This window comes from Perca flavescens, chromosome 6 (assembly GCF_004354835.1).
Source record: "Perca flavescens isolate YP-PL-M2 chromosome 6, PFLA_1.0, whole genome shotgun sequence".
NCBI lineage: Eukaryota > Metazoa > Chordata > Actinopteri > Perciformes > Percidae > Perca > Perca flavescens.
In genome coordinates, this window is record NC_041336.1 from 11,838,825 (window position 1) to 11,855,706 (window position 16,882).

A 16,882-nucleotide genomic window follows, 5' to 3' on the forward strand; every position below is an offset into this window, starting at 1 on the left:
GCATACTGAATAGGAGTTACGTGACATAGGCTAAATCGTTTACATCTCTGATTCACCCCAAAAAAAGATAAAACCTTACAGTTATCTCACAAAATGTATTCCATAAGTATGTCATCATGTCAGTGCAATTTAGACAAGTCCAATGGATTCATAGACCCAGAAAACATGTGATTAGGCACCAAGATTACTTAGCTAGGTCAAATAATGAAGGAGTTAGGATATTTTGAGGGCTTCCTGCCCGTCTTGCATGCCATCTTGAAAATTACACTTTTATAGTGGTCAAACTTTGGTAAACTTTTAGTATGTTATTAAGGACACCTAATACTACAAAAAACAGCTGAGAAACAGTTTGTTTTTTAGGGTTAGGTGTTTTTTTTTCATATATGCAGCCGCCTTATGGGTTAAGAAGTTTTCATGAAAGTATTATAGTCATCATGTTTCAGTAATGTATATGTTATGTAAAGCGTGTACACAATATTAGACTCACCTTTCAATATAATTTGTTCTAATACAGCACAAACTACCTCCAAAGGCCAAATGTATTAGTGAAATTAGTGTTGTATTGATATTGTATAACATTGCACAGAAGTTCATATTTTTGTGGTCACTCAAGGCCCTGTTTACACGATGATGCTCGCGGGTGATAAAAAAATATTTTATCGTTTATACAGCGACAGCGTTTTTGGGGCTTAAAAACGCAAAAAAGTGAAACCACCTCCAGAGTGGAAATCTTAAAAACGTCTAAAGGGTAAAAACTAGAGATGCACCGATTACAACTTTCTAGGCCGATTCCGATTTCCGATTTTCTTTGAGTTAGGCCAGCCGATACCGATTTTAGCCGATTCCGATTTCATTTTTTCTAACCACTTTACAGCACACACAAATATTTATTTTCTATCTTTTCTTTAATAGAACATTTTGCGCAGAACATAGAACATTTTTTGAACAGCTAATGGATCACTATGAAATCGAACTTTATAAATTACTGGTGTGGGGAATTCACACACATCTAAAGTACAATGTAAGAACCATTTCCTTCTTTTCACATCCAATATCCAACTAAAAAAATTTTTTTTGGTGTGGTCCCTCCACGCCCTACTTATTCCTTGCAGGTGTTGCATATTGCAAACGTGTTCTCTTCTGCACACACGCTGAAGAATTTCCAAACAGCTGACATGTTGCAGGTTAATTCACGAGGTTCCCTACATGTGCGAGAATAGCGCGGACACGCGCTTCACACCGCGAGTGGGTACGCGCGACACACGGCGGAAAAGTTGAGAGAAAGGAAAAAGAGACTGTGCTGTCGCGTCCGTGTGTGTCCTGTTAAACAGGAGATGATATGACTGAAATCAGTCATGCGGACATTCTTTAAAGGGATTTGTTTTTATTAGTTTTTGGACAACAATGGAGCTCTATGGCACAGAGGAATAAGATATCTGGCTTTGGCTGCACAGATAATACTTAATATTGATCAATTTAATGTTGGTTTTGATATTTTCATGATATTTGTTGACAATAACAAGAAGAATATATATATATATATATATATATATATATATATATATATATATATATATATATATATTTGTATATATACAGTATAGCCAATTTTATCATTGAATGATCATACAGCTAGTGTGTGCTATATTACTAGCATCTATGAAATTACTGACACAAGAGTGTTACAACATGTGAAAACAGTGGAAAATAAAGTGTGTGCTGCCTGCAACTGATTCATGTAGAAGTCTTCCATCCTTTCTCTGTTTGGTGTTCTTATTAACAACCAAAGACTGCATTCAACATTACAAACTAGAAGGGTACTTGGACAACGCAGATCTCCGCCAAGGCATGCCCTATCTCATGATGTTAATCCGCCCTGTGATTCAGATCCAAATGTATTGGGTTTAATTGGAAAAAATATCCTCCTTACGGAGGTAATATTTAACCCAGGTATGATGATTATTTGGGATTCTGCTGTATGTAATAATAATAATGGCCTAAAGCAAAGTAACAGTCTGTGTAATGTATTGTACACTTTACGTTAAATCCAAACAAACCATTGTTGTGTGTAGAAAGTAGCCATAGTAGTATTTCCTTTTATTATGACTGTGAAGCATTGAACTGCTTCTGTGCATGACATGAAGAAAAGCTCCAAAACTATGCCTTTACACATGAGTTCACAGGTCCTCAGGAAGTGAGGTAACAACTTCCTTCCAGGTTCAGCTAGTAAGTTGCCGTTTCCTGTGTGATTTACAGATGACTGTTTTAGAAGTTTTTGCTTTTTAGGTAGTGATTTCAGTATCAAGACCTGTAATGTCAGAAAATGTGTGGTCATATTGTATAACATTTTTTCTCGAATTCGACAGAGATGAAGCATCATGTTGCAGGTCTTGTGGCCATCAGAATTCAGTTGTGAGTGATTAAGAAATGTCAAATTTTTTATCGTTATTGACTAAACTCAGTTGTCATTTTTGAGGCTATAGTTAGTCATGGTTTTTGACTGCACAATATAAAGGTTGTTTGTGACCGAAAATGTCCCGATAATCCAGTGAGTACTTGGGTAAATGGGTTAAGAAGTTTTCATGAAAGTATTATAATCATCATGTTTCAGTAATGTATATGTTATGTAAAGGGTGTACACAATATTAGACACACCTTTCAATATAATTTGTTCTAATACAGCACAAACTACCTCCAAAAGCCAAATGTATTAGTGAAATTAGTGTTGTATTGATATTGTATAACATTGCACAGAAGTTCATATTTTTGTGGTCACTCAAGGCCCTGTTTACACGATGATGCTCGTGGGTGATAAAAAAATATTTTATCGTTTATACGGAGACAGCGTTTTTTGGGCTTAAAAACGCAAAAAAGTGAAACCACCTCCAGAGTGGAAATCTTAAAAACGCTCCACCATTGCGTTACCGTCTAAAGGGTAAAAACTAGAGATGCACCGATTACAACTTTCTAGGCCCCGATTTCCGATTTTCTTTGAGTTAGGCCAGCCGATACCGATTTTAGCCGATTCCGATTTCATTTTTTCTAACCACTTTACAGCACAAACAAATATTTATTTTCTATCTTTTCTTTAATAGAACATTTTGCGCAGAACATAGAAAATTTTTTGAACAGCTAATGGATCACTATGAAATCGAACTATATAAATTACTGATATGGGGAATTCACACACATCTATAGTACAATGTTAGAACCATTTCCTTCTTTTCACATCCAATATCCAACTAAAGAAATTTGATTTTGGTTTTTGGTGTGGTCCCTCCACGCCCTACTTTTTCCTTGCAGGTGTTGCATATTGTAAACGTGTTCTCTTCTGCACACATGCTGAAGAATTTCCAAACAGCTGACATGTTGCAGGTTAATTCACGAGGTTCCCTACATGTGCGAGAATAGCGCGGACACGCGCTTCACACCGCGAGCGGGTACGCGCGACACACGGAGGAAAAGTTGGAGAAAGGAAAAAGAGACTGTGCTGTCGCGTCCGTGTGTGCGTGCGTCCTTGAGAACTGTAGCTCGTATAACTTATGTTGTCAGTTAAGTGTAGCATTGACCGGCATGAAATCGGCATAGCCTATGTCAGACTGACCTGACGGTGAAAACCGTGCTCGTCCTGTTAAACAGGAGATGATATGACTGAAATAAGTCATGCGGACATTCTTTAAAGGGATTTTTTTCTGCAGCGACCCATTGTGTCCATGAGCAAGGGTCAAAATAAATGTGCTTATTTGTAAGATGATCATCCACGGAATCCTTACAGAACAAATTCTGCCGGCATGACTGCATCTGCAAATGCAGGGTAACCTCATTAAATCATCAGTGATAAATGTCCTACACTGAGTTTGTCGTCATCGCTCCCTTGGTAGGCCTATTCTAGTCTGAAATAGCCATCAGTTTGTTGCAGCCTGCATGCCAAATCAAGTTTTAAAGATATGTTCTTACCAAATCATCACTTACAAGTTACTCCTCCATGATGGACTCCTCCCAACCCATGCAGCTCCTTCCGTGACAGGCTGCTGCACCCCCTCTGCGTCACGGAGAGATACTGCAGGTCTTTCCTGCCTGCTGCTGCTGTCAGACTCTACAATCAGCACTGCTCCCAGTGGACCACATGGACAAAACACACACACACACACACACACACACACACCAGGACTGATAAAACGTGCAATGAAACATGTGACTGTGCAATACTGTAAATACACTTTACTATTTTAATAGTATGTTATTCTGTCTTCTACTTTTCCTATTATCCATTGCTGCTGCAACAGTGTGAATTTCCCTATTGTGGGACTAATAAAGGATTTTGAATCTTATATCTTACAGCATACTCAATGAGGATAATTTTTTTATGGTAAGGTTCTTGATTTTCAGCTTGTTATTCCTTCCTATCCAGTTATGTGAGTTATTAAAATTAGTTTTTTTTTTATCTTATTTTGATATCACTTTATAATGTTGTTAATCATATGCATTTTTACTCCAGAGAATATATTGTAGTCATTGGATTCGGCATGCATTGCAGGAAATGTATTGCAGAAAATCAGTTGGAGTTACTGTTGAATTAGTGATACCAATAAAATCACACCATCAATCAAAACAGTCAGTCAGATGAGTCAATCATTTTAAAAAAGAGAATATTTCTTTGCAGCCCACATACCAATACTTGTTCACTTTTTCAATCACTAATGCCCTATTAGTGATTGAAAAAGTGAACGTGAAGTATTGGTCAAACACCAGGTGGCGCTGTGGCCGCCAGACTAACATCCACTGACAAGCGCTTTCTCCGAAGAAGTGGACGAGTAGGAAGCAAACCTGCATCTGGTTTTTGTTTGTTGCAGATTCAACGTTAGCTACAGACGAGTTTGTCTAACTTGGTTTTGTTTGCGCTTGCTTTACATTACAGCCTTGGATTCCTCCTGTTAAATATGACTATATTGTTTTTAAGGACCGTGTGCGAGCAGCTGGTGTCTCAGTGAGCCGCGGCTTGTGGTAGTCTAGCACCCTTGTAGCTAACGTTAGCTTGCTAGCGTCAAACCTGGTTTGATTTTTGAAGATGAATTTGCTCAAAAACAAAACGTTGCACCCACACTTGCGCGACGAGGAAGCTCTCGTGGTGGAAAACGCCATCCGGCTGGCGATAGACTCGATAATAAACGTGCTTTACGGTGTCAACAGTAACAGGACTCATGAGTATCAGCGGATGGTGGCTGACAGGGACAAAGAGATCCAGCGGCTGGAGGACAGGCTGACGGAGATAGAGCACGAGCTGCAGGTGCTGCGCCTACAGGGCTGCACCTGCGGGCTGTTTGGAAAAGAGAACAGCCTCGTTGGATCCCAGCCCTCCGGTGAGCCCCAGACGGGAGAGCACAGCGGGTTTGAACCATGCTGTGTTGACGCTGAGATCACAGCGGAGGAGCAGCAGTGTGAAATGAGCATCTCTTGTAAGTAAACATGAGTACTAAGAAATTAGAGCAAGAATACATCCTCGCTACTGTAGCTTCATCATAATAATAAAAAAATTATATATATATATATATACACACACACACACACACACATATACACACACAGTGGGGGAAATAAGTATTTGACCCCTTGCTGATTTTGCAGGTTTGCCCACTTACAAAGAATGCAAAAATCTACAATTTTAATCATATGTACATTCTAACAGTGAAAGACAGAATCCCAAAGAAAATTCCAGAAAATCACATCATATGAATTTATTAAAATTGATAACCATCTGATGAGGAAAAACAAGTATTTGACCCCCTGGACAAACTGCATGTTAATATTTTGTAGAAAAGCCATTATTGGCCAGCACAGATTTTACACGGTTTTTATAGTTGGTGACAAGGTTTGTGCACATTTCGGCAGGGATGTTGGCCCACTCCTCCCTGCAGACAGCCTCCAAATCATTCAGGTTCCGAGGTTGTCGCCTGGCAACTCGAATTTTAAGCTCCCTCCAAAGATTTTCCAATCGGATTCAGGTCTGGAGACTGGCTAGGCCACTCCAGAACCTTGATGTGCTTCTTCTTCAGCCACTGTTTTGTTGCTTTGGCGGTGTGCTTAGGGTCGTTGTCGTGCTGAAACACCCATCCTCGACCCATCTTCAGCTCTCTCACTGAGGGAAGGAGATGTCGGTCCAGAATTCCACGATACATGGCCCCGTCCATCCTCCCCTCAATACGATGGAGTTGTCCCGTCCCCTTGGCTGAAAAGCACCCCCAAAGCATGATGTTGCCACCACCATGCTTGACGGTGGGGATGGTGTTCTTTGGGTTGTACTCGGTGTTCTTTGCCCTCCAAACACGACGAGTTGAGTTGAGGCCAAAAAGTTCTATTTTGGTCTCATCTGACCACATCACCTTCTTCCAGGCCTCTTCTGAGTCGTCCAGGTAGTGAATGGCGAACTTCATGCGGGCCTGTACATGTTTCTTCTTGAGCAGGGGGACCTTGCGTGCGCTGCAGGATTTCAATCCATGACGGCGTAGTGTGTTACCAACAGTTTCTTTTGTAACTTTGGTCCCAGCTGCCTTCAGTTGATTCATCAGTTCCCCCCTTGTGGTTTTGGGATGATTCCTCACCGTTCGCATCATCAGGGACACCCCACGAGGCAAGATCTTGTGTGGAGGCCCAGACCGAGGGAGGTTGGCGGTGGTGTGGTGCTTCTTCCATTTCCTGATAACTGCACTGACAGTTGATCTTTTCTCTCTAAGTTGCTTTCCGATTCTCTTGTAGCCCATCCCAGCCTTGTGCAGATCAACAATCTTGTCCCTGATGTCCGTAGAAAGCTCTTTGGTCTTGCCCATGGTGGTGATGTTGGATGCTGGTTGTTTGGGTGTTGACAGGTGTCTTTTATACAGGTAACGAGGTGAGGCAGGTGTATTTGATGTAGATAATTGGTTCGGATTGGGGCTGTGTCTTAAAGAAAGACTAACTGGCTTGTAGGAGCCAGAATACTTGCTGTTTGTCCAGGGGGTCAAATACTTGTTTTTCCTCATCAGATGGTTATCAATTTTAATAAATTCATATGATGTGATTTTCTGGAATTTTCTTTGGGATTCTGTCTTTCACTGTTAGAATGTACATATGATTAAAATTGTAGATTTTTGCATTCTTTGTAAGTGGGCAAACCTGCAAAATCAGCAAGGGGTCAAATACTTATTTCCCCCACTGTATATGCGCTTAGGTTTTTTAACATTAATATGAGTTCCCCCAGCCTGCCTATGGTCCCCCATTGGTTAGATATGGTGATAGGTGTAAACCGAGCCCTGGGTATCCTGCTCTGCCTTTGAGAAAATGAAAGCTCAGATGGGCCGATCTGGAATCTTTTAAGGACTGAACCATTTCTCTGCTTTGCCCACCCAGAAAATTTGGCCCACCCATGAGAGAGAGACATCATGGCTTTCAAACAAGCCAAGTGTCAGTTGGTCAAGGCCACACCCCCACCCTCCACCTTCTACACTTGCAGTCCCACATACCCTTCTGTTATACATGTGAAAATAATCATATTATTTTCAAACTCAACTACTCTGACAAAAAGGAAAGAGACAAAATTATCTTACAGAAATGTCACACTATTAATTCTCAAAGCATAGTACACAAGACAAATGTAAGTTCAAAATGTGCACCTTATCAGAAGTTGTCTCTTTTTTTTTATACCTTGGACCAGTCTTATCTATAGCTGCATCTCTTAATCCCTAAATTGCCTCCTTGACTCTTCCACTTGCGTCTCTTTCTCGTGTCTTAGTCGCTCCCACCTAGGAGGTACGGGAGAGACGTGAGGAAATCATGGGAGGAGAGAGGACCCGAGGAAATGTGCTTTTAGAGGGTTGAGACGTCCTTTCCTCTGAAGTGTCACATGAATTCGTCAGCTGTTTGGGCGGAGTTAGCAACTCCTTCAGCTGCACGGCTTCCGGAAAGGCTGCTCTTGTGTATCCTCGCTCATGGCTCCTCGGTGATCCCTCCTCGATGCTCGCTCCTCGGGGCAGAAAGAAAAAGTTATTTGAGACGCCCTTCACCGAGGAGGGACCGAACAACTTCCGGTTCAGCCGAAGAGTCGAGGAGCTATCAAATAAGGGTTGTGAGATGCACCTAGTGTCCCCTTCTGTTGTGCTCCCTTCGGCCAAGGCTGCTTCCTATCAGTCTTGGCTTCTCTGATGTTGATAATTAAAAGTCCCCTCTGCTTGCTCTCGCAGACAGTCCAAGGTGTTTGACCTCTTGGCTTTAGCAACATTGGTTGACATTCCCACGAGATCAGACAATGTTTCTCAGAGGCATCCTTGCACAAGATTCAGAATAGAGTCTGGATCTGGCCGAATTTTTCTGTCCGAGCCCGGCCCACGTCCGACAGAGCCGTGACCGAACCCGGCCCGAGCCCGACAGGCATTAAGATATTTATGTCCAAGCCCGACACAGTTCAAATTTCTTTATTTTCTCAATCTAATGACACATGTACGTTTGTTTGTGTGGAAAGCCCGCTTTTATTAAGCAACTGTAGGAAGGCATTCGGAAATGTCAACAGATGAGCGCATAGCACACCTGTTCAATGTGTTAACCTTTCCGGATTGCTTCGTTTCCGACCGTGATCCAAAAACCAGGGGAGACTCGTTACCTCCAGGGCCGACATTATAAAATGAATAACGTGGGAGTTAAAATCCCGTTTCTGGTGAGCAAATGAATGAACTTTGCTTTCAGTGTGGGGTTTATCTTGGACACCGCACAAACTGTGAACAAAACATAAACACGTCTGCTTTCTCTGTCTCTCTTCTGCCCACTTTCCACACGCACTGAGCACTCTTAAAGGAGCCACAGCACCATTTTACAACAAATGCCTTATCGCACTGATGTGACCGTGCCCGACCCGAACCCAACCATCATTTCTAAAAATCTTAATTCAAAATGATATATACAGAAACATAGGAACTGTTAAACATTACAATATACCGTAAAGAATTCAAACATGATTGAGCATGCAATAACCTATGTGTAATAAACATATTCAAACGTGATTATGTGTATATGTGCAATTTGTAATTTCTCTTGCAGTTTCCTTTTAAATGCTGTTCTCTTTTCCTTGGACCTTATTAACCTTAAAATACAAAAGTGGCCATAAAGCATTGTTATGGCACGAAAAAAAATGTCTTGTTTAAGTCATTTATTGAATACATTTTCTGTTTAACGACTAGTCGTTTCCACTCTACATCTACTACTTGAAAATAACACATTTAAAATGTACACTGAGTAAAGGTTACTGCATTACTTTTAGTCTTTTATCTGAGCATGTGTGTTAAACTAGGGCTGGGCGATATATCGATATTATATCGTCTTAGATTTTGGATATCGTTATATCATGATATGACATAAGTGTCTTTTCCTGGTTTTAAAGGCTGCCTTACAGTGAAGTGATGGACTTTTCTGAACTTACCAGACTGTTCTAGCTGTTCTACTATTAATGATTATTTATCTAAAATCTAAGTGTGAAGATATTTTGCGATACTGTCAACTCTAGAATATATTGCCGTAATATCGATATCAAGGTATTTGGTCAAGAATATCATGATATCTGATTTTCTCTATATCGCCCAACACTATATCAGAAAATATAGGATGTAGAAATAAGCGCTGAAAATGTGTAGAAGAAAAATGTAACAATTTAAAACGTTGGAAAAAACTAAAACAAACTGAAACATTTGCTCTTACTTTGCGGAAAAAATATCGGGATATATATCGTATATCGATATTCAGCCAAAACATATCGGGATATGATTTTTGGTCCATATCGCCCAGCCCTATGTTAAACACACTCAAAACGCACAAATTTTTTTATCTTTTACTTCCATTCCTGAGAATGTTTGTCTCTTTTCTCCACAGTTGGCCTTTTTGCAAGACCCCCCTCACATGTGTCCTCCCAAAGCCAGGAGTCAGCTCTCCCATCATCCCCCAGCAGAATGGCACTGGAAACCTGCACCTCCCACTCCTCAGTGTCCTCGGGTGTATCCGAGGCAGCCAGGAATCCGTCAACATCTCCCAGCAGCCTTGTCATCAAAGAGGAGCCGTGTGATATCGACACCGTTTTAATCAAATGGGAAATGAGTGAAGAGAGACTTGGGGAGCATCCGGAGAGTACATGCAGTCCTTGTCAGGAAAAAGAGAGCCCCAGTGTAAAAAGTAATACATCATACCTTTTTTAATTCCTATTTCACATGAATATTCACAACATTACAGGGACTAAAATACTTTATACTTTACTGATCATAGCTTTGCTCATTTTAAACAATTAAATTATTATTAAATATGGAAAGCCATTGTATGGCTGCTTTGTGCTGTATCAAAACTGATCACTGTTTCTCTCACTCATTTGAGAACTTTGGCTTATTTTGTTGAACAGATAAAAGCATGTTTATATTTAACAAAGTAAAAATGTGATGTTTTAGATTTAGGCCAAATAGGCTAGCTTGTATCATTTAGGGACCGGTATTAAACATTTTCAAACAATACCCAGGTCTGTGTAACAGCCTTAAAAAGAGAGAGGCATTGGCTAAATGCTGTCATTGTAAAAATAAATTAACATGGCAGTGAGGTGGTATGACTAAGAACATGTTCATGTTCATCTCTTCTGATCCATTTAGAAAAACTGGAGAACAACGGGAGAAGGAAGTTTAAAGAGAAACCTCATGCAGATCCAGACGAACAATGCGACCCTCACGAAGAACAGCCGAGGTGAGTTATGTCATAGATAGAAATGAGCCAAATTAATGCATGATGCCTCATCAGGATTTCTACTTCTTAAAGAGAAAATCCACCCCAAATCCCTGCATTCAATTGAGGGTGGCAAATAAGGATTATTTACATGACTGATTTATCTGTTTCAATAATCATTTAGTCAATTAAGTTCTCATCACAGTTTCTCACACACCAATGTGACTTCTTCAAATACCTTTTATCATTGTCTTCTTTAAATGTTTTTATTTATTGGGCATGTTCACCTTTATTAGATACAGTAGGACAATATAGATGTATGGAGGATATATTTATTCATAATTCAAATTGAAAGTCCAAAGAGAAAACGAAGCATTATTATTACTACTGTACTGTACTGTGTATCATGCCATAATTAAATTTAAAAAAGGAAACTGAAAAACGTTCTCAGAAGTGAATTTAGTGGTGAAATAGCGGACGGAAATTGTCGCACTTGAGTACCTCCAGTCTAACGTGGCAAGCTAGCTGGTTGCGGCCAGTGGTCGCTGGCCAGCCAGTGAAGCTCAGAGACCCCGCTGTCAGCTGGAAGTCTGTCACCCTCCAGCCGTTGGGCCACGCCTCCTCATTCGAATTGACAAGTGTCACTAAATATATATATATATATATATATATATATATATATATATATATATATATATATATATATAATTTCCTCCATATAGATGTAGACATGTAACAAGAGGAGAGTGAGGAATTGCTTGCTTTGTTGGACCAACAGTCCAGAACCCAAAGATATTCACTCACATATGAGGAGCCAGAACCAAGATTTTTTTATAAATTGATAAATAACTTAAATGATGACTCCATTATTACAGTTGTCGATTATATTCTTGTTTATCAACTAATTAGTTAATCTGCTAATCTTTTTAGCTTTATTGAAGACATAGCTTTAATAAAAAAGACTTCAATGCTGTCAGAAGTACGGTGGCACTGAAAGCTCAATACACTGCAACTTTTTTAAAAAAAAATGATATTTGCTTATACTTTCATCAAAACAAAGCCCTCAAAAATCTGAATTTTAAGTGCTTAGTAAACTCCATAACTTATCATTTGTGTGATCCTTTCTTGCCTCTTGACCTCGTCAGGAACAAGAAGAAAGGCGTGCCGATGTCAGAGCTGCCAGATGAGGCTCAGAGACAGAAGAGGGCAGCCTGGAGAGCAGCTTCCAGGCGGTACTACGCCCGAAAAATAGCACGCCAACAGGCAAACCCCTCACGCTCCGGCACCTTCCCCTCACGCTCCGGCCCCTTCCCCTCCCCCCCACGCTCCGGCCCCTTCCCCCCACGCTCCGGCCCCTTCCCCCCACACTCCGACACTGGGTATTCACACCCCGTCTCTTTTGTGGATAAGAAAAGAAGGACACTGGTATCTGAGTTACCTGAAGAGTCTCAGTCGTTGCAGAGGGAGGCGTGGAGAGCCACGTCCAGGAGAGACTACGCTCGAAAAAGCGCTGACCCTCAGACCGGGTCCACACAGTACGGACACCTGCTCCAGAACATAGAGCCGTCTGGAGAAACACTTGGACCCAACAGAGGAGGCTCCAACACCAACAGTGGAGAAATAATGTGCAGCTGATAGACAGTTATGCTGTTGATGAGATGTTCTATTCTGCACATTTAAAGGTAAATTTCATTGCATACAAACAATCAGAACAACACTTCGATCATGTTACCTTGGTTCTAATTTCTCAGCGTTTTATTTGTCTTCATTTCAGCCTTCTTTAGTATACTGCATCGCATGCCTGTGGAAAACTCTAACTGCAAATGAAGATTGAATAAATGTATTCTGCGGCAATATGAAGATATTGTAGAGTAGTACTCATGCAGCACTCCTGGAGTCGTCTATAACTACAATCGAGGCATCATTTTTAGTCAATTATGAGCTTAACATTTCTGTGTAAATGACAGATTAAAGATGTAGGGTTACATTTTTACTGGGATGACTTAAAATGTATTTTTGTTCATTTTTTGGAATATTTTAAATAAAGATAATTTAATAAAGTTGATAGTGTTGTAATAAATAAAATCATGCCTGTCTAATTTCATTTTTATGACATACTATGACATTTCTATGACTTATGGCATACACCATGACATCTTTTATGACTTATGACATTTTATTACTTTTTTATGACATGCTATACTATGACCTTTTTTATGACATACTATATGTATGACTTTTGTAAGACTTCTATAACCTGACTTTTTTTTGTCACATTTTAAAGACTTACTCTACTATATGTTTATGACATAATACTATGACCTTTTTACGACATACTATACCATGACTTATGAAATTTTATGACATACTATACTATGACATTTTGACTTTTTTATGACACTATACTATGACTTTAAGACTTGCTATACTATGACTTTTTCATAACTTTTCATTTCATACTATACTATAACTTTTTGGCTATGACATAATTCATGACTTTAATGACTTAAGACATACTACTACTACTTTTTATGACATACTATACTATGATTTTTCTGACATGCTATACTATGACTTTTTTGACTATTTTCTGTGACTTTTTTTCAACATACTATACTATGACTTTTTTCGACATACTATACTACGACTTTTTTTCCGACATACTATACTATGACTTTTTTCAACATTTTACAACTTTTTTTCTATGACTTTTTGATGATTTTTTTGACATTTTTTGACATACTATACTATTACTTTTTTCCAACATACTACACTATGACGTTTTTATGATTTTTTTCCCGACATACTATACTATGACTTGTTTTCAAACATGCTATACTATCACTTTTTTACGACATACTATACTATGACTTATGACGTTTTTATGACATACTATACTATGACATTTTGACTTTTTTATGACATACTATACAACTTTTTTAAGATTTGTTATGATATATATATATATATATATTTATATATATATGTATAATTCTAGACTGCCGGGGAAGTTCTGAGCTGCTCTCTCATCTCTGTTTTCATTTGTTTCCTTTTCTGTACATCCTTGTCCCAGAAATGCTTGTTACTAACCTAGCTCTAGGGAGTTTACTCCCCGGAGTCCTTATGTTTCTTCTTTGCAGAGCTATGCTCTGCGATTCCCTGCAATGTCCGGCTGCGTCCTGCTGCGTCCACTGCATCCACCCGTGCTCTGCTGTGCCACGTTACATCCCACAACGCCCTCCTGTGCCCTGCTATGACATGAACTACAACGACTACCATTGTAGTCACTGTTCCATTATCTTTATTATGACTATTATTGCCACTGTTCATCACACCCCCAACCGGCCCCGTCAGACACCGCCTATCAAGAGTCTGGGTCTGCCGAGGTTTCTTCCTAAAAGGGAGTTTTTCCTCGCCATTGTCGCAACAGCCACTGCTTATGCTTGCTCTTGAGGGAATTACTGGAATTGTTGGGGCTTTGGAAATTATAGAGTGTGGTCTAGACCTACTCTATCTGTGAAGTGTCTCGAGATAACTCTTGTTATGATTTGATACTATAAATAAAATTTAATTGAATTGAATATACTGTACTATGACTTTTCATTTCATACTATACTATAACTTTTTGGCTATGACATAATTCATGACTTTTTAATGACTTAAGACATACTACTACTACTTTTTCTGACATACTATACTATTAATTTTCTGACATACTATACTATGATTTTTATGACATACTATACTATGACTTTTTTGACTTTCTATGACATACAATACTATGACTTTTTTTCGATATACAATACTATGACTTTTTTTTCGACAAACTACTATAACTTTTTTTTGCAATATGCAACACCTGCAAGGAAAAAGTAGGGCGTGGAGGGACGACACCAAAAAACAAAATCACATTTTTTTAGTTGGATATGTGTAAAGAAGGAAATGGTTCTAACATTGTACTTTAGATGTGTGTTAATTCCCCACACCAGGAGTAATTTATATAGTTCTATTTTATAGTGATCCATTATCTGTTCAAAGATAGGAAATAAATATTTGTGTATGCTGTAAAGTGGTTAGAAAAAATGAAATCGGAATCAGCTAAAATCGGTATTGGCTGGCCTAACTCAAAGAAAATTGGAATCGGCCTAGAAAGTTGTAATTGGTGCATCTCTAATTTTATACTATGACTTTATATGACTTTATTGTCTTCAGTCGTATGAACGATAAAACATTGGTTTATGAGCTAGTGAGATGAGCTTCTAGAGATGAAATGAATATTTGAGGTTGCGGGATCAGTTCTTTAATGTACTATGACTTTTTTTCGACATTCTATACTATGCCTTTTTTTACAGATATACTATACTGTTACTTTTTTCCAACATACTATACTATGATGTTTTATGACTTGTTTTGACATACTATTCTATGACTTTTTTTTCGACATACTGTATTATGACTGTTTTACGAATTTTTTCGACATTTTATGCTATGACTTTATACAACTTTTTTCGACATACTATACCAGGACTTTTTTTTTCGACATACTATACCATCACTTTTTACTGACTTTTTTCCGACATACTACACTATGACTTTTTTTTAACTTTTTTCGACATGCTATACATTTATTTTTTTGACTTTTTTCCCGACATACTATAATATGACTTTTCTGTGACTTTTTTTCAACATACTATACCATGACTTTTTTTCAGAAATACTATACTATAACTTTTTTTCAACATACTATAAAATGACTTTTTTTTCAACTACTACACTATGACTTTTGTAGGACTTTTTTTTAAATATTATACAATGACTTTTTTTTCGACATACTATTAATTTTTTATGACTTTTTTCCACATACTATAGTGCGACTTTTTTCCGACATACTATACTATGACTTTTTCAAGACTTTTTCCGACATAATATACCATGACTTTTTTCAACATACTATACTATGACTTTTTTTCAACATCTTATACTATTACTATTATATGACTTTTTTTAGACATACTGTACTATGATTTTTTTACATACTATACTATGACTTTTTTTGACATCCTCTACTGTGACTTTTTATGACTTTTTTGTAACATACTTGACTTTTTTAAATTTTATGGCATACTGTACCATGACTTTTCATGATTTTTTAATGACATACTATGACTTTTTATGACATACCATAATATGACTTTTTACTGACTTTTTTCCGACATACTGTACTATGACTATTTTTTAACTTTTTTTGACATGCTATACATTTATTTTTTTGACTTTTTTCCCGACATACTATAATATGACTTTTCTGTGACTTTTTTTCAACATACTATACCATGACTTTTTTTCAGTAATACTATACTATAACTTTTTTTTAACATACTATAAAATGACTTTTTTTTCAACATACTACACTATGACCTTTATAGGACTTTTATTAAATATTATACAATGACTTTTTTTTCGACATACTATTACTTTTTTATGACTTTTTTCCACATACTATACTACGACTTTTTTCCGACATACTATACTATGACTTTTTCATGACTTTTTTTGACATACTATATTTTGACTTTTTCAAGACTTTTTCCGACATACTATACCATGACTTTTTTCAACATACTACACTATGACCTTTATATGACTTTTATTAAATATTATACAATGACTTTTTTTTCGACATACTATTACTTTTTTATGACTTTTTTCCACATACTATACTACGACTTTTTTCCGACATACTATACTATGACTTTTTCATGACTTTTTTTGACATACTATATTTTGACTTTTTCAAGACTTTTTCCGACATACTATACCATGACTTTTTTCAACATACTATACTATGACTTTTTTCAACATACTATACTATGACTTTTTTTCAACATCTTATACTATTACTATTATATGACTTTTTTTAGACATACTGTACTATGATTTTTTTACATACTATACTATGACTTTTTTTGACATCCTCTACTATGACTTTTTATGACTTTTTTGTAACATACTTGACTTTTTTAAATTTTATGGCATACTGTACTATGACTTTTCATGATTTTTTAATGACATACTATGACTTTTTATGACATACCATAATATGACTTTTTACTGACTTTTTTCCGACATACTGTACTATGACTATTTTTTAACTTTTTTTGACATG

General features: G+C 37.7%; 1 protein-coding gene across 3 annotated transcripts; it reads left to right on the plus strand.

Annotated features, from left to right (window-relative positions):
* The first annotated feature begins 4,753 nt into the window (after positions 1-4,753).
* Positions 4,754-12,781, plus strand: LOC114557169 (uncharacterized). Of its 3 annotated transcripts, none has more exons than XM_028580520.1 (5): positions 4,754-5,456; positions 9,889-10,185; positions 10,647-10,737; positions 11,862-12,398; positions 12,491-12,781. In XM_028580520.1, exons 1-4 carry the CDS (start codon positions 5,069-5,071, stop codon positions 12,349-12,351), a joined length of 1,266 nt encoding a protein of 421 aa, XP_028436321.1. In that variant the 5' UTR covers positions 4,754-5,068; the 3' UTR covers positions 12,352-12,398; positions 12,491-12,781. The 3 variants fall into 3 exon arrangements, with proteins under 3 accessions (XP_028436321.1, XP_028436322.1, XP_028436320.1); XM_028580521.1 differs by having other exon boundaries at positions 11,862-12,010; positions 12,059-12,781; XM_028580519.1 differs by having other exon boundaries at positions 11,862-12,781.
* Positions 12,782-16,882: the final 4,101 nt, after the last annotated feature.